A 20,347-nucleotide genomic window follows, 5' to 3' on the forward strand; every position below is an offset into this window, starting at 1 on the left:
TATACTAGACATTCTGTCAAGCAAATGGCATGAAATGGACAAATTGGTTTGAAATGGACCTTTAAAGGAGCCTGCCTTAAATGTTGTACTTGCTAGTTTTAGTAGTCACATCAAAGCAGTCTATTAAAATCTAAAGATTATAACAAGAATTAGGTATTTACTATCCAGTTAAGGCCTAAAGAAACTAATTTATACTTTCATTACCAGCTGGGTAAACCACTGCAATGGACTCCCTACCAGACTTTCCAAAAAGAAAACCATACCACTCAGATCTTTACACTGGCTTCTAGTTAGGTACAGAACTGATTTTAAAGTGCTGTTATTTATACATTACCGAATGGCTGAAGACCACAATATTTTTTCAGATATGCTTGAAGGTTATTAACCTAGTAGACCTCACTGGTCATTAGGGATGCCTCATTTATTAATGCCTGAAGTAGAAGGTCTTAGATGTCACCCAACCATAGTTACGCTCAAAAAACATATTGTTGTGTTGTGGTTGAACACTGCAATCCTTTGAATTTCAGATGGTCTTTTTTTATCTTAGCCTAATTTTTCCCCCCGTTCTAATTTAATTAGAATTTCAATTGAATAATGATTTTAATGTAATTTTCACTTTGAATTGCCATTTTTGTAAGAAATGTTCCATACAAACAAACCTGCCCTGCCTATTTCTATTGATACAGCAAGTTTCCACAATACAATACAAGTTTCAAACAAAGAATCAATGCTGTTTTCTCGCAATAACCCGCTTTCTGGTGTCCAGTCATTCTTCAAACACCTATCAGAACGGCACTTATGCGTTTACATGACCACATTAAGCCGCGGTCTCCGAGAGAATCCTAGGTGTGTTAAACCGCTTTCTCTAAATCCCTTAAATGGTGTAAGGAAAGCAGCATTCTTGTTTACATATGTTTCAGAATGCCACTTTATGCAAAAATCCTTGAATAAACAGTTTTCTTAAGTGCATGTAAACATGGTTAATTATAGCCCTGTCTGTAAAATATTTTGGATTGGAGCTGGACCAAATTTAATGTTTTTTGGGCAACAGTGTCAGTATAATCTAATTATTATTATTGGTTGAATTATTATTTAATTCCCATTCTTCCTTATCTGTTTCCTTTAGCAACGGCCACCCAACCGGCCAAAACCCAAAATGGCTGCATCAACAGCAACAACTCCGACAGCAGCCAGCTCTTCCTCTAATTCGACAGCGGTTAAGCTGCCTTCCAATCGAACCTCCTCTGGGGCTCGACGCAGGCGCACACGATGTCGGAAGTGCGAGGCGTGTGTTCGGACGGAATGTGGAGAGTGTCACTTCTGTAAGGACATGAAGAAGTTTGGAGGACCAGGCCGCATGAAACAGTCTTGTATTATGAGACAGTGTATAGCGGTAAGAAATCCAGTAACTCAGACAGATAATGTCTCTAGAAAGTCACCACCCCCTTTCAAAGATTTACATTTTGTTGTGGGGTATATACATATAAAATATTGCCTGGTACATTTTTAATTATATACACAGAACTTTACATTATTTGGATATTTGGAATTAAGAGTATTTTAATCACATGTCAACATGACAGTCACCTAAAGCACACCAACAATGCAATGATACAGTGACTAAAATTGAAGGTGAATGTCCTTGTAAACCATAGTCAAGGCTCTGATCTAAATTTAATTGAAAATCATTAGAATGACTTAAAGCCTGAGGCCACGCCTACATGAACTTTGTGTGTTTATGTACCTCAGTTTTCAGTTTCCTTAACGTCATCGTTTTCCAAAGTATGCGGTTATGAAAAGCACTTTCAAAAGTCTTTGTTTTTGGTTGATGAAAATGCAATTTTAGTGTGGATGAGAGGTGTTAACGTGGCAAAATTAAAACATATTAGTTTGGACGGGGCCTGAGAAAATCTGTGAATTCCATGTACACTAGATATATTTTTTTCATTTTCATTTGTGGTAGAACTATCACTTTATATTTGTATAAATTTGTGATTTTGCAAAGTACAACTTGAAAATATAAAAAATGCTAGCAACCAAAGGCAAATGTTTTGAAAGACATGGTGATTTTATATTGTGGTACTAATTTTGTTATATCTGTATTTTGGATTACAAGTTTTTCACACATTTTCAAGCATGTTGATTGACGAAATATTAATTTGTTGGCATGTGGTTCCACAGCCTGTGTTACCGCACACAGCAGTGTGTGTGGTATGCAGTGAGGCTGGTAAAGAAGACACACTTGAGGATGAAGAAGAGAAATTTAATGCCATGCTCATGGAGTGCTCCATCTGCAATGAGATTGTCCATCCGAACTGCCTCAAGGTCAGACTGACTGAAATATAGCTTTACCCTTGTTCACTAACTGTTGGCCTAGGTAAATGCAAAGCAGTGTAGTATTGTACATTATACCCTCTTTTGTTTTATGTGGGCACAAAAAAGGAAGTGACTGCCTTAAAGTGTATGTTAGAGGGTAGGTTCTCGCAACATTTAACACCCTTCAGTTCCTCTTTAGAGTGTGCGTGTGTGATGTTTTCAAATTACTTAGCAGGAGTGTGCTAACATAAAAGCTCTTAAGACCTCTCTGGCTCCCGATGTGCCTCTGCTCTGATACCTGTCTCTTGCCTATATAGGTGAAGGATGCAGCTGGGGTGGTAAATGATGAACTTCCGAACTGCTGGGAATGTCCCAAATGCAACTATGCTGGGAAAACTGGAAAAGTGAGTATCTGGGGAACAGCTATTACAGTGGTTTGATAGAAGTTCAATAAAAACAGTGATGATTGTAGTATTGTAGGAAGTGTCTGTAGACCACAAAGATGTTTTCTAAAAGAGTATTTATTGTATTTATCAAAAAAGAGAAAATATTTGTACTGGGATACAGGGGAGCACTTTGTGATTTGTATAATGTTGTTAACTGACTTTTGAAACTTGTGTTGCCTCACATATTTTGTTCCTACTTTTTTATTTAAAAAAAGTCACATGAAGTGACTTGTTTCTTGCTATAATGACAAGGCAATAAAGAAACTGTCAAACAAGATGTAAATGCCTATAAAATGCAAAAAATAAAAAGTGCATTGTAGTCATTTTACTGCAGTTTAATAACTGGTAGGCTGACTTTCTATCTTCCATGGAACACAAAATTAGATTTTAGGCAGAATGTTAGCCTCAGTCACCATATTTCTTTCCCATAAATGAAAATGAATGGTGACTGAGGCTAACATTCTGCCTAATATCTCCTTTTGTACTCCATGGAAGAAAGAAATTCATATGGGTTTGGAACAAGAGGGCATGAGTAAATTATGACTTTTGGCTTTTTATTTTTTTACAATTGAAACAGTTATGGGTAATATCATGTCATCAGTATATATGCATGCATAAAGCATTATGAATGACAATCAAAAGGTATAAAGTTGTCTTTTGTTTTCTTGCCATTCTTTTGGCCTGTAAGCAAAAACGGGGCCCAGGCTTTAAGTACGCATCCAACCTGCCAGGGTCCCTGTTGAGGGAGCAGAAGGCAGGACGTGACGGACGAGAGGAGGGCGACCAGACTTCATCCGGTGCAGTGTCCGTCAAGAGGAAAAGTGAGAGGGAAGAGACTCCCAGAGTGAAGACTGAGGATTTGCCCTCACGTCTGCCTCCGGTCCTAATGCCAAATGGCCTGCCAAGACCACGTTCTGAAGTACCCAACTTTTTGAGGAAAAAGAGGAAGTTATTTGATGATGATGAAGAGGAAGAGGCGGCTAGCAATAAAAAGAAGGTAACATTTACAATGTCAACAAACATAGATTTGCATAAACATAAAAGTCTACTCTTGATTTGTCATTTAGTAACTTTGTAATGTTGTATTCATAGCCGAAGAAACCCTGGAGGCCCGAAGAGTCTTTGATTCCCAAACTCTCTCAGATGAAAACTGAAGAGGATAACTCTGAGGAGGAAGAGAAGCTGGAGAAGAGAGAGCTGCCTCGCCGTTCATTTAAGAGAGACTACAGCACAGTGAGAAAAGACGAATACCATCCTGAAGAGAGGCGAGAGGATAGAGAGCTATTTCTCAGATCCCTAAAGGAGTTCAGCACTATAAGGAAAGAGGAAGACCAAGAGGAAGAAAACGAGGAAGACAAGGAGGATGAGGAAGAGGAGAGTAATGGCAAACGAGGCAGGGACAGCAGCCCTGCACTGAAGAACCTTTCATTATCACTTGAGAGTGACGCATCACGGTGTAGCTCCCCCAGGGCAGGTCCCAGCAGCGAAGGCAGTGAGACACAGGAGAAAGCACCACGAGCCAGGGCGAAGCGGCACCGTCGCAAGCCCACGAAACGACAACTTAGTGCAGAGCTCAGCAAGCAGCTCAACATGGAGATTCGTCGAACAGAGCATTCTCTGGCCAATGAGAATCAGCAGCCGCTCAAGAGTGAACCCGAGGACAGCGAGAACGAGGAACCAAAGAGAGGCTTGCGGAACGGGACTGCAGGGAATGGAGGAGGTGGAGGAGTAGAAAGGGGAAGAGGGGGAGAGGGAGGAGGGGAGAGGCCGCACTTACGAGCTCGGGAGATGAACGGGACATCTTGGGAGCTGAGACACTTCTATCCTCCACAAATCACCCCGCTAGGTTTGAACCGCAGTTTACCCACAATCAGGCCACTGCCCGCACGTTCCCCACCCAAATGTGTGCAGATGGAGCGGCATGTCATCCGGCCACCTCCGATCTGCCCTCCACCTGATAGGCTGCCACTTGCTGATGGGCGTAATCACATAGCAGCCAGAGAAGCCTGGTTGGCTATCTTCAGTCACTTGAGCCATCGTGAACTTTGTGTGTGTATGCGAGTGTGCCGGACCTGGAATCGCTGGTAAGAAATAGCTAAAGACTAGTTTAACCGTTGACACCTAGATTATCAATTATGAATAATTCAGTCATGACAGCATCTCTGAATAAAGTTTAGATCTAACATATAATGGATATGAGAAGTTAGTAGGTTGGTCTTGGCGGACCAGATCTGTTTAAGTGCTGCTGCCACTGCAAAGCAAGAACAAAGTCTTGCTATTGCTACATACACAGACATGCTGTGTTGAGCATGTAATACATGCTGCTGCACAAACAGACATACATATAACATGCTGCATCAAGCACGAAGGGCATACTGCTGCTGCTACAGCAAATCTAGACAGGTGGTGCTGGGGAGGAGAGATTCAGAGAGAAAACTATTGTAGTGCTCTGCAGTGAAACTGACTTGCCTGCAAACAACTGCAGCAATTTAAATGTTAAACAGAGAGTACACAAGTTAATTGGCTTACTGAATACATGTGAAATAACCCATCGCCTTGGTGGAGTATGTGAGCTGACTGGCTAACATTACATGTTCCAAGGATCAGCTTGTGCCATGTAGAGTTTTATGACTGAACTTTGAATAATTTATCAAAGTTTCCAGATTTGTGATCCTTAATCATTGGCCCTGTCACTAATGAAGACCTCAGCCTTTGTGGACCTCTTCAAAGTCCACATTTTGGTGATATAATGTCGTATGGAGTATTAGATGGCAGTGTGCAAAAGTGTGTATCTGCGGTGCATTGAAGGAGATTGGGTGTGTTCATGAGCATTCTTTTGAACCCAAAAAATACAAATGGGACAGTTTATGATCTTGTAGACAAACAGAGGCCATGAGTCTCCAAGTCCACAACTTTTGTGCCATTTGAGGCCACGCCAATGTGATTAATTCAATGACATTTTACTGTTTCTTTCACTGTTATTGTGGTTCTGGATCTTTTTGGCTAGCATTAATGTGTGTGTGTGTGTGTGTGTGTTAAGGTGCTGTGACAAGAAGTTATGGACTCTTATAGATCTAAAGCGATGCAAGTCCATCACTCCTCTTATGCTGAGTGGGATAATTCGCAGACAGCCCATCACTCTGGATCTGAGCTGGACCAACATTTCCAAGAAGCAATTAAGCTGGCTAATTAATCGACTACCAGGTGAGTGTTTATGTGAGCATGTGTGTGGATCCATGTCATCTTCATCTGTGATTCACCACATCCAAATTTTCCTCCAAACCCTTATGTATATGCATGTATGGATGCAGGACTGAGAGTGCTCCAACTATCAGGCTGTTCATGGGTGGCTGTTTCGGCTCTCTGCACGTCCAGTTGTCCTTTATTGCGCACTCTTGACCTGCAGTGGGTGGAGGGACTGAAAGACCCCCAGATGAGGGACCTACTCTCGCCTCCTACAGACAACAGACCTGGTAATATACACAAATAAATGCACACATGCAAGTTCAATGTTCCAACACAATTCCATAACCCTATTTAATACAGTATTGAGAGTTTTTAATTTTGAGCGGGGTTGGGATTTAAAATATTTTTATAATGTTTTATTTTAATTTGTCAGTTATTTTTCACTCTTTAACTGTTATTTTTAGGTTTCTCTTCCCCATAGTTTTTTGGTTAGTTTTAGTATTTAGGGCTGCCAAAATATTTTTTTGTTTTGTTTTATTTCATTGAATGAATCTATTTTCAGTTAATTTTCGTTAATGTTCTCCATTTGTATCTTTTTTAACAGGTCAGATGGACACACGTAGCAAACTGCGGAATGTGACTGATCTGCGTCTGGCTGGTTTGGACATCACGGACAGCTCTCTACATCTCATCATTAAGAATATGCCTCTACTTTCCCATCTGGACTTGAGTTATTGCAACCATATCAATGACCAGTCAGTCAACCTGCTGACTGCTGTAGGGACTACCACTAGAGACTCCCTCACCGATGTCAACCTTTCTGGTAAATGAATGCCTTAAAGTAGTGTACCCATATATATTTATTAGGACTCTTGCCATCTTGACAAAACTAAGAGCATATTGCAGTTTCAAATTTTGCCGTTCTATAACCCTTTTCCACCAACGTGTTGCCAAAGCCAGTTACCAACCTGTTCCATGCATTTTTTGAAGAAAATGTGGTTCTGGGTTTTAAATGTCTTTATATCTTTATATGTAATGTTCATCTGGTTTACCTTAATTGTTGCCACTTTTATTGACACCATGTGTTAACTTTTCAGATAATTTTAGTTTTTGGAATCTTCAGGACAAGAGCGTAGCAAGGGAATTACTTTTAGGTGGGCCTCAACAAAAATGGATGGGCAAAGTTTGTGGCCACAAATTTTTTCCCCAAAATTTTCCTTAACAACAGAGAAGCGGAGCATTCCAACAGATCTTACACACTTCTAGAAATCTGAATTTATGCATTTTTAAAACTATGTTTCCTAAGTCAAAGAATAATGTCTAATATTCTCAGTGGGCCAGGGTTTAATTTGGGTGGGCCCTGGACCACCCTTGGATTTGCCACTGGATCAGGATCAAGGTTTTAAATAAAGTTCCCTTTTGAGGTGTTTACTTTTTTCAGTCTAATGCTGGAAAACCATTCAATCACTCCTGAACAACCTTTTCTTTCTTAATTCTAGTGTGTCACAGGGTCACTGACCAGGCGTTGAGCTACTTTAAACGCTGTGGAAGCATCTGTCGCATCGACCTGCGCATTTGCAAGCAGGTGAGCCGGCAGGCGTGTGAGCGCTTCATTGCAGAGATGTCCGTCATAGTTCCCTTCCAACTACAAGAGGATAAACTGCTCCAAAAACTCAGCTAGTTGTGCTACACAGCACCCCCTTGCGTCTGGGAGGACTGAACAAACTAATATAAGCTGATACCATGTATCAGGTGCGCTCATGTATTTGGAGAAATTACTGAAACTGGACACGCACATTAAAAAAGAAGCACTGCAACACGTCAAAACATTTTGTCAACTCCTTTCAAACTGGAGGGAAGAGTGTACTTAAAGACACAATATTGCTATTGTTCTGAATGGTTTATTCTGAAAATGGACACTTAATTGGGCAACTTCTGTATCTTTAAGAGATTTCCATGTTTAAAACAGGGAGATTGTATTTGAAAGGTGATGTGATGGAAAGCAGGTAATGCGATGCATATATATATATATATATATATATATATATATATATACACATTTATTCATTGAATACTACAAACACTTAATTCAGAGAGAATAAGCATGATTGTACATTGTAATTCAAAACCCTCAAAACAGTTTTTGTACAAAAGATGTATCGGTTCAGAATTCTGTGCTATATTTGGTTCTGTCCTGGGTATATGTATTTTTCTTTCTATATATATATAATGTAATTTTTAAATATCTCTGTCCATTTTATGTCCTCAGTATTGGAATGTTCAAATCTGCTTAATGTTTTTCAATAAGGAGTTTGGACTGCTTTGAATTCAAGTACTTGCTGATCTAATCTCAGAACAGATATGGGCTATTTATAAAACAGTGCCATCTTCCATTTGTGTTGTGCTACACAGTTATAACAGGAAAGCCTTCATCCTTTAATGTATATTTCTCAGCTGTGCCTGTACCTCAGTATCTCTTTAGAGGTGTTGGGTAAAAAATTAATTGCAGTTAGGTGGTTAAATTTCATCTAGATGGATTATACTGTATGTATTTATTGTCCTTAATTTCAATGAAGCTTTCAAACCATGCTTTCTGAATAATTAAAAAAAAGATTCTAAACATGTATGTAATCTAGCTATCTTGGTAATCTTGTTTTATACAACACAATCAGGTTGTATTGAATTTTCTTCATAAGGCCAAAAAAAAAGACTTGCAGTATTTGTATATAAGTCATCATGAATGTGCTTTATTCCTTCCACAGTGGTTATTATTGTAAAACAGTTCCTGTGATTATGACATATGATTTCTATTGATGTGTATTATTTTTAATGTGTATAATCGTATTATTTATACGATTGTGACTCAGACAGAGGGAGTCTGCTATTCGATCTAAACCACCATACTTGTACCACTATAAATTAAGGCATTGTTTGCCATCTAAAACACTCTAATGTATATTTGGCTATTTATATTTGTATGTAATTAAAAACAACGGAATTGATGGATTGTGAAGCATTCTTTCTCAAAAGAGAAACTGGCATAAAAAAAAGGATCTTGTTTTTGTACAGAAGTAATGTGTCAAATGTTTCTTCATCTTAACTCATTCCTGCCTGAAATAACATCTTGAAGCTCATATTTAAGGAAATAATGAAATGGTACAATATATTGACATTTTTGAATTATCATTATGTAGTGCAATCTAGTGAAAAGGTGTTCTTAGCTCTTTTATTAAGGTACCTCAAGGATAACAATATAATGCTTTATCATCTTTAATTCGATATTAGGCAACTGACCAAAAGAAACAAATATCAAGTTAATTTTAAGAAAAATAAATGTTTCTGAAGAGGCATGTACACCTGAATGAATATGTCAGACAGAAAAAGGGTAAACAAGGATATAATATACACCAAAACATTATATAAATCTTTTCTAATCCCAAGTAAGAATACCACACAGGAAAATAGGCTGGTATTGCTGTGGTGTTTGAGTGAGAAAGCATTATTGTCTTGATTGGCCGCTTCTTGTCAGCGATATGCATTGACATTTCAGCTAGTAGCTTGATCTGATGTTCTCAAGTTGTCAACATACACGAAAGATGGGTGGGCCATTTGTATGGAGCATCACTCTTGCGTGGCATTACTTAAAGTTGTATTTTTTCCTCAAGTTCAATGAACACAAATACTAAAACAGGTCATCGGAATCTATACATATGAATTAAACCACTAACACCAATGGGGTAAAATTGCAGCACAGATTAGAGACACATAAATGCACCTGAGAGATCCCACTTACAATTTTCATTAATTTATAGTTTTCCATTGATTTTCATTAAATATACATAAATTATATGGTATTACTTAAGGTTGTATTTGTTAACATTAATGCAGGTATCATGAACGAACAATAAACAATGATTTATTTACAGCATTTATTAATTTTGGTTAATAAGTTATAAAAATACCATTGTTTATGTTAGTTCATATTGCAGTAACTAAAACGTATACGACTTTTGCCAAAAATGTTATGTTAAAATTTACATTGAAAAAGATTAATTCATGTTTGCTAATTCAATTAGTTCATGTTAACTACAATGTTAACAAATATTCACAAACACAACCTTACTGTAAAATGCTTCCAATTAAATTTTTACTCTAAAGGATTACAAAGTACTTTCATTCTGCCTGTATAATATGCTTAAAAGTATATACCAGGTTCAATACAAGTTAGGCTTAATCAACAGATTTCAGTAGCACAATGCCTCAAAAAATGTATAGGCTTGTCCCTCCTTTGACATTTGTTTTTAAATCTGGGTCACAGTGAGGCACTTACAATGGAAGCAAATAGGGCCAATCCGTAAACATAATGTGATTTTTGTGCTTCGAGGTTCTGGTCACCATTCACCTGCATTGTATGGACCAACAGAGCCAAGATATTCTTATTAAAATCTTTGTGTTCAGCAGAAGAAAGTCATACACATCTGAGTAAATACCACAAGATCCAATTTTACAACTTTGCTGCCATGATGATGTAATGCTGTAAAACCTAAAACGACAGTAAAAACAATTAAAAACTTTTTACAGCTTAAATACATTTACATTTACATTTATTCATTTGGCAGACGCTTTTATCCAAAGCGACTTACAAAAGAGGAAGAACATCAGCGAATCATCTTAGGGAGACAGTGGTACAAAAAGTGCCATATTACAAAGTTTTACTATCATCATAATAGTATACAAAACAGATTTAAGTGCAACAAGAAATGTAAATATATATATATTTTTTTTTTTTTTTTTTTTTTTTTTTTTTTTATTATTATTGACCGGTTAAGTGCTTTTGGAAAAGATGTGTTTTTAGCCGTTTTTGAAGATAGAGAGTGAGTTAGCTTCCGGATTGAGTTGGAAAGGTCATTCCACCACCGTGGTATGATGAAACTGAAAGTCGGGAAAGTGTTTTGGTGCCTCTTTGTTTTGAGTACGACAAGGCGGCGTTCCTTAGCCGACCGCAGGCTTCTGGTGGGAGCGTAGCTCTGCATAAATGTTTTTAGGTATGCTGGAGCAGACCCAGTGACTGTTTTATATGCCAGCATCAGGGCCTTGAATTTAATACGTGCATGAACCGGCAGCCAGTGGAGAGAGACAAAGAGTGGTGTAACATGTGCTCTCTTAGGTTCATTAAAGACCAGGCGTGCTGCTGCATTCTGGATCATTTGGAGAGGTCTAATAGCACATGCAGGAAGGCCTGCAATGAGAGCATTACAGTAGTCCAGTCTAGTTATGACAAGGGACTGAGCGAGCAGTTGTGTGGCATGTACAGAGAGGAAGGGTCTTATCTTCCTGATATTGTAGAGTGTAAATCTACAAGATCTTGCAGTTTTGAAATGTGGTCTGTGAAATTTAGCTCATCATCAATGGTTACCCCTAGATTTCTGACCGTTTTGGAAGGCGAAACTGTAGTTGGACCCAGCTGCACGGTGATGTTGTGTTCAACAGCAGGGTTGGCTGGAAAGACAAGGAGTTCTGTCTTGGCAGGGTTGAGTTGAAGGTGGTGTTCCTTCATCCAGGCGAGATGTCTGCCAGACAGGCAGCGATTGAGCGGTCACTGTGGTGTCGTTGGGCTGGAAAGACAAGTAGAGTTAGCGTGTCATCAAGCGTAGCAGTGGTAAGAGAAACCATGTGACTGGATGATGGGTCCCAGTGATGTTGTGTATATGGAGAAGAGAAGTGGCCCAAGCACTGATCCCTGAGGTACCCCAGTAAGTAACTGGTGTGGCTTGGATACTTCCCCTCTCCATGCTACCTCAAAGGACCTTTCTGAGAGATAAGAGTTGAACCAGTCAAGCACAGTTCCAGTGATACCCAGTTTAGAGAGGGTGGAGAGTAGGATCTGATGGTTGACTGTGTCAAAGGCAGCAGAAAGGTCCAGCAAAATCAGAACGGATGATCTCGATTCAGCTCTCGCCAGTCTCAGCGACTTCGATGACAGACAGCAGGGCAGTCTCAGTGGAGTGTCCACTTTTGAAGCCCGACTGATTGTCATCCAGCAGCTTGTTCTGTGAGAGATAGGCGGAGATCTGATTGAAAACTGCCCTTTCAAGTGTTTTTGCCATGAATGGGATGAGAGAGACTGGTCTGTAGTGTTCTATCTGTGTGGGGTTAAGTGCAGGTTTTTTCAGCAGTGGGGTTACTCGAGCCTGCTTAAATGTAGTGGGAAAAGTGCCTGCAAGAAGAGATGTGTTAATTATGTGTGTAAGTGCCGGTAGGATGGGCCGGAGAGATGGCCTGGAGAAGGTGTGATGGAATGGGGTCAAGGGAACAGGTTGTGGGGTGGTTGGAGAGGAGGAGTTTAGAGACCTCAGTGTCAGTTAAAGGAGAGAACATAGTGAAAGAAGGGTTGCATACAGGAGCCAGGTGTTTGACAGGGTGTGGTGCTGTGAATGTATTGCTGATGGCTGTAACCTTATCAGTAAAAAATGTGGCGAATATATCTGCTGTCAGTGATGTGTCAGGTGGTGGAGGGGAGGGCAGAGAAGTGTGTTAAATGTTCTAAACAAGCTCACGAGTGTCTGTGGTGCTGTTGATTTTGGTCTGGTAATATGAAGTTTTTGCAGTTTTAGCGTTATTTGAAAAAGTTGCGAGCAGAAGCTGATATTTACCTAGATCAGCTGGATCTTTAGATTTCCGCCATCTCCTCTCAGCTGCCCTGAGAACAGTCCGATGTTCACGAAGGATGTCAGACAGCCAGGGGCTGGGTGGTGTAGTCCGTGCTGGTCTAGAGGAGAGAGGACAGATGTTGTCTAGACAGGTTGTTAAAGTAGAGCTAAGTGTGTCTGTGGCAGTGTTCACATCAAGCATGGAAAATACATTTATTGTGGGAAGAGAGGCAGAGACATCAGTGGAAAGGCGAGAGGGTGAGAGGGAGCGGAGGTTCTGCGAAAGGAAACCAAAGGTGGGGTCGGTTTTACAATGGATGGGAGAATCATGTTGAATTGAACAAAGTAGTGATCAGAAACATGTAAAGGTGTAACAAGAATATTAGAGGTGGTACAGTTACGTGTAAAAATGAGGTCCAGCTGGTTGCCCGACCTGTGAGTTGCTGTGGTGTGTAGTCTTTCCAAGTCAAATGAGGCCAGAAGAGTATTCAGTTCAATGGCCTGGGGTTTGTCCTGGTGTATGTTGAAATCACCAAGAACCACAAGTGGCCTGCCATCCTCTGGCAAGGAGGACAGCAGGACATCCAATTCCTCAAGAAAGCTTGTCAGCTGACCTGGGGGGCGATAGATGACAACAACATGTATTTTTGTGGGTTGCATTGTAGTAATGGCATGGAATTCAAAAGATGTATTGTTACATAGTGAAGCATGTGGTGAAAAAGTCCAGTTATTATGAATGAGCAAACCTGTTCCCCCTGTTAAATAATACACAAGTTTTAACAGAACTATTAATGTAAGCACTTTTCTAAAATTATAAGCTTCAAATGTCTGCATTAAAAATCCTCAAAATTGGCCCATTCACTTTCATTGTAAGTGCCTCAATATAACCCTGATTTTTACTCTTTCTTAAAAAAAAAAAGAAAAAAAAAAAGAGGAACAAGACAAACTTGTGCTTTAATTACTTTAAATTCAGTATGTTTTCAGATAATTCAGACACTTTCATCATGGGTTACCCCACAGAGCCATGTACACAATGAATGCACAACACCAAATTATTGAGCATGCAAATGTGATTTTGTCTCGAGTATAAGGAATGTGACATGCTTCCATCATTAACAGAGATGTCACTAATAAGGTATTGGAGTCGCTCATGAAATACAAGCATTCAAAATTTTGCTGGGGTCTGGTGAGGGGGGCTGGTTTTGGGCTTGACATTAGAGTCATCAGTTTTTCTCACCACTTACACAACTTGGCAATAGATTGCTGAACTGTTGACACTAGCACAAAGGCCCCTCAGAGCAGTAAGGCCTGAGAAACCAGCCAGTGTCAGTTCAGACCTTTGACAAAGCAGGGAAGTAACATAAAACACAAAAGTTTGCTGAAAAGAAAATGACCTGTGGTGTACTAAGAATGCATTTAAGTGAATTATGCCACTTTTGTTTTGTTTTGAATGGTCCCAGTTTCCAGTTATCAGGGATCACAATGGAACTCACAGCAACTCCAGGCATCATGAGCTTCATAATCCAAACAAGAAACAAAAGCGCATTTACAAATGCTGTGACAAAGAGCAAAAAGAAACATTCAGATCCTTCCATCCTGAGTTATGATGTATTGTTGATGTATGTGACATACAAACACACCTGAATAATGCTTGTTTTTCCATTCTTTTTTTTTCTTTCCATTCAGGTGAGAAAAAAAAGCTCATGCAGACCAAAAGTCTACAAAGCTGTAGGACATCAAGTTAAGGCTGTGAGGTGTTGTTGCAGAAAATTTGCATATTTTAACTGAGCTTCTGAAGACCTTGTGGAATGTTTTTATTTTATTTTATTAAAAAGTCTGAAATCTGTTTTCCTTGAGGCTCCTTGACCTCAAAAATTAAGTAGTGAACTTATTCTTCCTTTATTGATCAGATGTAAGGACACAGGCCCTTCCTGCACGAATCCCTAATGCAAAACAGTCAGCAGGTGGAGCGCATTGCTGAAGAATTTTTATCAGGCTGAAGATGGTTCTCCCAGCAGTACTAGGATTTGAAAACATGCACGGCCCTGATAACGTATTGTCTGCATATAGGGCATTCACTCATGCATTTCCCACATTTAGTGCAGGTGACCATGTGACCACACTCCAGCAGCACACAGTCAATGACCGCGTCCATACAGATGCGACACAAGTTGTCATCGTTTGATAACTGGTTACGGCAAGTATCTGCGATAAAAAAGAGAGAAAGAAATGGGACATTACAACATGTGGCCCAACCTTACTTTATGGACAGACGCTAGGGCTATGTTTGGAATGCTTTACTAGTTAACTACTTACGTTGCATTATTATTTTAAATAGTAAATGAAACATTAGGTAAATGTTTCAACCAGTAGAAGGCTACAGGTTTTCACATGACATCATAATGCATATTTAATCATCTTAAAAAAGCCATTTTGCCTTTTTAATCCAATTTTGTGTAAAATATGTCAAACATTTGCAATGTGAGGACAAATAATGGGTCAAGACAAAATTAAGGTTAAAATTCGCTATAACTGAACACAGGAAACGTCAGGTCAAGTTGAGCACATTGCATTGTGGTAAACAGTAAGTTTTTCCAGTGAATTTCAGGTGTGAGCTTCATTAAAATAATCACCGTCTAGATGGATGGAGATGAAGCGTGCATTAGCGTCTGCCAGCGGAAGTCTTTAATCACTTGTCCGTCGGGACTCCCTGCTGAGTGAATGGCTTAAAAACTAAAAAAGCACATCAGGCTTGATTGAAAAAGAATTCTGTTTCCGAGGTGGGCTCTTGTGTTCTCATGAAGTGAAAAATGAGCTTCACTTTCAGTGAAGAACTGACAAGATGTCAAGCTGATCTGAACGTTTTCACTGCACTCATTTCAGCTGCTCATCACAAATGCTGATTTCAATCCAGAGTGATTCTGTCACCAAGCGTTTTTCCTACATTTTCCTCCTAGACTAAAATGACTAATGACATCAAAATGCAGAGACACCACAGTTTGTTTTTATTTAACATATGGACATACGCATTCTACGGCAAGCCTCGAGGGCATAAATATACTCTCACATTTTCACAAGACATGTTTGTGTTAGTGGGGCGTGATTGAGCACAGATTTGTGAATGGAGAGCAAGATCAGGAGATGTGAATGGTAAAGATCATCACCCGTCATTGATTGTCTCTAACAGCTGTTTCTCATTGCAGTGAGTGGAGATGGGTTAAAAGAGTGAGGCAGACATCAGTGGAGAGGGAGAAACATGCACAGATAGACTCTTTAGAGTGTAGTGCTGAAAAGCCAAATCTTGTTTGCTGAAAAGTAAAATCCTTTGTTGAGACCGAAAAGTTGTAAAATAATAATACCTTTTTGAGTTGGATTTCACCATCTCCCAATTCCTCCTCACATCCCATTTTTGATTATTGTTACACTGGTGCTAAAACCCGGTAATTGAAGGAGGAAGAACGTAGTCATGGAGGCCTCACCTCTGAAGGAAATGTTTAAGACCCTGGCCAGCATCAACGAGGCGCAGCATCAAGGCCTCCTCGAGCTGTGCACGGAGCAAAGATTCATCGCACTCCTCCAGGCCCAAGTGGAGGATCAGCAGGTGCTCTGGAGCTTGGTACCCTGTGAGGTGACTGCCGCTGTGACCCTGGAAGCCAGGACCACTCTGCCCCATATGCCCCTGGTCAAGATGGGGCCCCAGGATGATCCATAGGCTTTTTTGGAACTGTTTGAATGAACAGCAGGGCCATGAAGTTGGCCAAGCAGCCAGTGGGTGGTACGCTTGTTACTGTTGTCAGTCACCTTTGCCCAACAGCACCGTCCGGCATGCCTGTCATCAGTGGTTGCTGGTTGAGCAATGTGACATCAGAGCTGTCATCAATCTGGAGCAATTTATCCTTCGACTTCGAGAGAGAGAGAGAGAGAGAGTGTAGGTCCAGTGCCACAGCCCGGAGTCACTCCAAACAGCCATCCATGCCGGCAGAGGACCATATGGTGGCATATTCGGGATCCGGCGAGCCCCGAGATCCTAATTTTTCCTGTCTCCCCTCACTGTCTCTCTTCCCCTTCTCTCTCGTCCAATTACTCCTCCCAAACAAGCTCCCTGGCTCCGGGGACTGCACTACCCGCTCTCACTCCCAGGGGTATGAATCCGCCTCCGCAGGCACAGGCATTCAGTCTGGGCCAGGCGGCTGGAGCCGCAGGGAACCTAGGAATTTCCAGCACCAATGCCTAATGATGGAGGTAGGGACATTGGTCCGGATCCCCGATGCACCATAGGCCACCCCCGATTGAGCAGGAACGAACAAAATACCAGAGAGTATTAAGGACGGTACATACCAGGCCTTGGTGTATTCAGATTGCAATCAAACTTCCATCCATCAATGTCTGGTTCAAGATGAGGCTTTGGGTGCTCATCACATGGTGAAAGTGAGACAAAAGCATAATGTTGAGGTGGCGGTTAGTCTTCGCCTCACCCATCCACTAATCTTGGGTAAAAATTGGCCGGTCTTTACCACTTTGAAAGACATTTCCTGTAACAAAGCATATTGGTGTGTAGTTTGTGATGCGCTGGCTGGGGAGGGGAGATGGGGGTGTCCACAACAGCTCCACGGCAGGATGACGTATAGGTGTGGGAAGCCTCGGCTTCTCCAGCCCTTAGAGAATTCCCCACAGCGGATCTCCCTCCGGAGCAGACGCGAGACGAAATGCTTAGACACGCCTTCTTGAAAGTAATTGATGGTCAATGTTTACAGCCAGACATTGCACTCGGATATCCGTACTTTTCGATTATATCGAATGACGCAGGACACTCAGTTGATACCGAAGAATGGCCGATTAGGCAATTCAGTGTCAATTCAGTGTCTTTTCCTGCCCTAAGTGACCCGCCATCGGTAGCTTTTCCTGACGGCACATAATCCTGGTCACTTAGGAGAGGAAGAGACAATGAATTGCCTAATGGCAAATTGGGATAAGTGGCTTGTTCCCTGTTATTCGCAATCCAAGAGGTCCCCCAAGCCTCCACGGGGTTCTCGCCATTTTAATTATTATACGGCCACAAGCCTCACAGTGTCTTAGACATTGTGAAAGAAAATTGGGAGGAGGGACCTTCAAACAGCAAAAACAAAATTCAATACGCTCTTGACCGGAGCAAAACTCCACACTTTGGGGCAGCTATCACAGGAGAATTTGCTACAGGCTCAAGAATATCAGTCCCGGCTGTATAACAGGGGAGCTCGGCTATGGGAAAAGTCCTTGTATTACTACCCACATCGAGCTCCAAATTACTCGCAGTGGCAAGTAATAACACAAATGTCCCACGAGAAAACAGCCTTCTCCACACCGTTTGGCTTACACCAATTTGTGACCTTTCCGTTCAGTTTGTTTGGGGCCCCAGCTACGTTCCAGCGCCTCAGACGGAGTACTGCCTATCTGGATGACATCATGATATACAGTAATGATTGGCAGTGGCATATGCAGCATCTGTGGGATGTTCTGAGGTCGCTGCGACAGGCTGGACTCACAGCAAACCCCAAGAAGTGTGCAATTGGATGGGTCATGGGCAGATGCGTCCACAAATTAATAAAACCGCAGCGATTTCAACCTCTCCGAGTCCCAAGACCAAAAAGGAGGTTCCTGGAGACAGATCCTGGGGCTGGCTGGCTATTATAGAAGGTTTGTACGCCCTGCTCCAGTGGCTCAATCGCATGAAGGATACAAACGTGTGGGTCACCTGTTGGTTTCTGGCCCACCAGCCATTTATGTTCGAGATGGTCCACAGACCGGGGGCACAGATGGCAGTTGCAGACTTCCACTCCAGAAATGGGCAGCCAGATGGCTCCCTGGCCTTAGATGGGTGGTGGGGGTATGTGGTAGTAGGGGCGTGGTTGAGTATCAATTTGTGCACACTAGGGATGTCCCGATCGCAAGTTTCGGAGCCGATATGGGCATTTTTTAATCAGTCAGCCCTATCACCTTACTCCGATCATTTACGTCAGCTGAGCACAATTTGCGGCAGAACGTAAACTGACAAGTAACTTAGCATTAGCAACCCCGTGACTAAAATGTCAGCAGTGTGGAAATATTGTAAACTAGAAAGTGAAAACGGTCCAACATCCACAATACGATTGCTTCGCGAGGAGGTAGCAATAGAGCTTCATTCAATAAGACCAATTTGATACATCTTAAAACTAAGCATGCAACGGAATACGGCAAGATCCCTAAAACAACACAGGAAAATGCTGCTGCGAAAAGGCCAAAAAGATTACAGAGAAAGTGGTTGAATTCATAGCTTTGGACAACCAGCCCATCTCTGTGGTAGGGAATACAGGTTTTTGCTGTCTTTTGGAGATTTTGGATTTGCGCTATGCCCTGCCGTCTCGACACATTTCAGAAACCACCTTACCAGAGCTGTACAGTAAGGCTCGTGATAACACACAAGGTGATTTAAGACAATGTGACTGCTGTTAGTTTTACAACAGACATTTGGAGCTCTGACATTTGCCCTATGTCATTGCTCAGCCTCACTGCACACTGGATTGATTCCTCCACATTCGAGTTTAAGTGTGCAGTATTGCATGCACACCAGTTTCGTGGGTCTCATACAGCCGAGAATGTAAAACAGGCCATCGAGGAGATTCTGAACACATTGTTTACTTCGTTATTTTTGTAAACAAAAAAAAAAACAAAAAAAAATGTCTGCAGCTCTATTATCTAGGCAAATACAAGTATCGAAATTGAATCAAGCTTAAGCAGTAATATTCTACAGAAACTGTATATACAATGCAGCAATAGCATAGGGTAGTATGCTAATCCAAACATAGCCCTTGTGTAGTTGCAAGGTTGATCAATGTGAAAAACGGCCACATCTGATGTAGGACACCTCCTACTCTTGTTTTATTTTTACATTTATTAGAACACTAATGACACAAAACAATACTTGATGATGGGGAGGGATGAATGGGGGGTCAAATTACAGCAGAGAAATTTCTGTTGCCCAAACCCTGCAAACAAAATGCAAATCGTCTTCAACATTATTCTCTTGATTACATTCAGGCTTAATTAGCATTTATAGGAGCCTGAACAATGGCAATATTCTTTCCACAACATAGACTTTTTAGAGAGTACATGCTATCTGTTGTCAGTGGCCATGCAGGGAGAAGGGGTTGTAGTGCAATGACATTACAAACTGCCATGCATTGGTGGGTGTGACCAGGAAGCATTTCCACCAATCGCAAGCCTTACCTCCAATTCCACCATTGCAGATTGGAGGGGGACAAGCTATCACTTACGTGGGAGGAGCAAAGCACAGCTATTAGTCAATATCTGATTTCTGTAGAGAGCTGGCTAATAATCTTTAATTTACAGAAAAAAACCCTCAAACCTACAATTTAAAAACAGCATTTAACCGATTAAAAGGTTTAGGTTTATGAAAATCCTGTTATTATTTATTCACCCTCATGTCATTCCAAAACCATATGATTGAGCGGAACTCGAAAACCAAACTCCAAAAATTATTTGTTAACAAATCGTTCAGATCACGTTTGTGAACTGGACCAATTGGATCACTGAAAAGTTTAGAATCTTATTAGATATTAACAGAATGTTCAGTCCTGTACCTTGGGGATATTTTCAATAATGTGCTGAAAGAGGATGTTTATCTTATGATTTTACTTATTGCTTGTAAAAAGTCCATTACCAGAAATTGGTACCAGCCAGAACCCCCTTAGATGGACAATGGATAAAAGTGGC

General features: G+C 40.9%; 2 protein-coding genes across 12 annotated transcripts in view; one reads left to right on the forward strand and one right to left on the reverse strand.

Moving 5' to 3' along the window:
- The window catches only part of LOC127631217 (lysine-specific demethylase 2B-like), a 17,803-nt gene extending 8,853 nt beyond the window's left edge, over positions 1-8,950 (forward strand). Inside the window, exons 2-10 of one of the 2 annotated variants that reach the window (XM_052109266.1) lie at positions 1,127-1,393; positions 2,182-2,325; positions 2,634-2,720; positions 3,442-3,759; positions 3,855-4,846; positions 5,803-5,966; positions 6,074-6,235; positions 6,553-6,771; positions 7,448-8,950. In XM_052109266.1, the coding sequence (XP_051965226.1) occupies positions 1,127-1,393; positions 2,182-2,325; positions 2,634-2,720; positions 3,442-3,759; positions 3,855-4,846; positions 5,803-5,966; positions 6,074-6,235; positions 6,553-6,771; positions 7,448-7,629 (2,535 nt within the window). In that variant the 3' untranslated portion in view covers positions 7,630-8,950. The remainder of the gene's footprint in view (positions 1-1,126; positions 1,394-2,181; positions 2,326-2,633; positions 2,721-3,441; positions 3,760-3,854; positions 4,847-5,802; positions 5,967-6,073; positions 6,236-6,552; positions 6,772-7,447) is intronic. The other variant, XM_052109267.1, reaches the window with a different exon arrangement.
- LOC127631221 (E3 ubiquitin-protein ligase RNF34-like) overlaps positions 1-20,347 on the reverse strand; it is a 243,602-nt gene that overhangs the window by 214,194 nt on the left and 9,061 nt on the right. For 4 of the 10 annotated variants that reach the window (XM_052109281.1, XM_052109279.1, XM_052109276.1 and 1 more), the window contains 5 exons: positions 19,841-19,882; positions 14,239-14,803; positions 13,032-13,212; positions 12,602-12,717; positions 11,541-11,563 (listed from right to left, as the gene is read on the reverse strand). In XM_052109281.1, coding sequence (XP_051965241.1) covers positions 14,619-14,803; positions 19,841-19,882 — 227 coding nt within the window. In that variant the 3' untranslated portion in view covers positions 11,541-11,563; positions 12,602-12,717; positions 13,032-13,212; positions 14,239-14,618. Of the gene's footprint in view, positions 1-11,540; positions 11,564-12,601; positions 12,718-12,999; positions 13,213-14,238; positions 14,804-19,840; positions 19,883-20,347 lie in introns of those variants that run through there. The other 6 variants (XM_052109282.1, XM_052109278.1, XM_052109277.1 and 3 more) reach the window with 4 other exon arrangements.

The sequence above is a fragment of the Xyrauchen texanus genome, chromosome 37, assembly GCF_025860055.1.
Source record: "Xyrauchen texanus isolate HMW12.3.18 chromosome 37, RBS_HiC_50CHRs, whole genome shotgun sequence".
Taxonomy (NCBI): Eukaryota; Metazoa; Chordata; class Actinopteri; order Cypriniformes; family Catostomidae; genus Xyrauchen; species Xyrauchen texanus.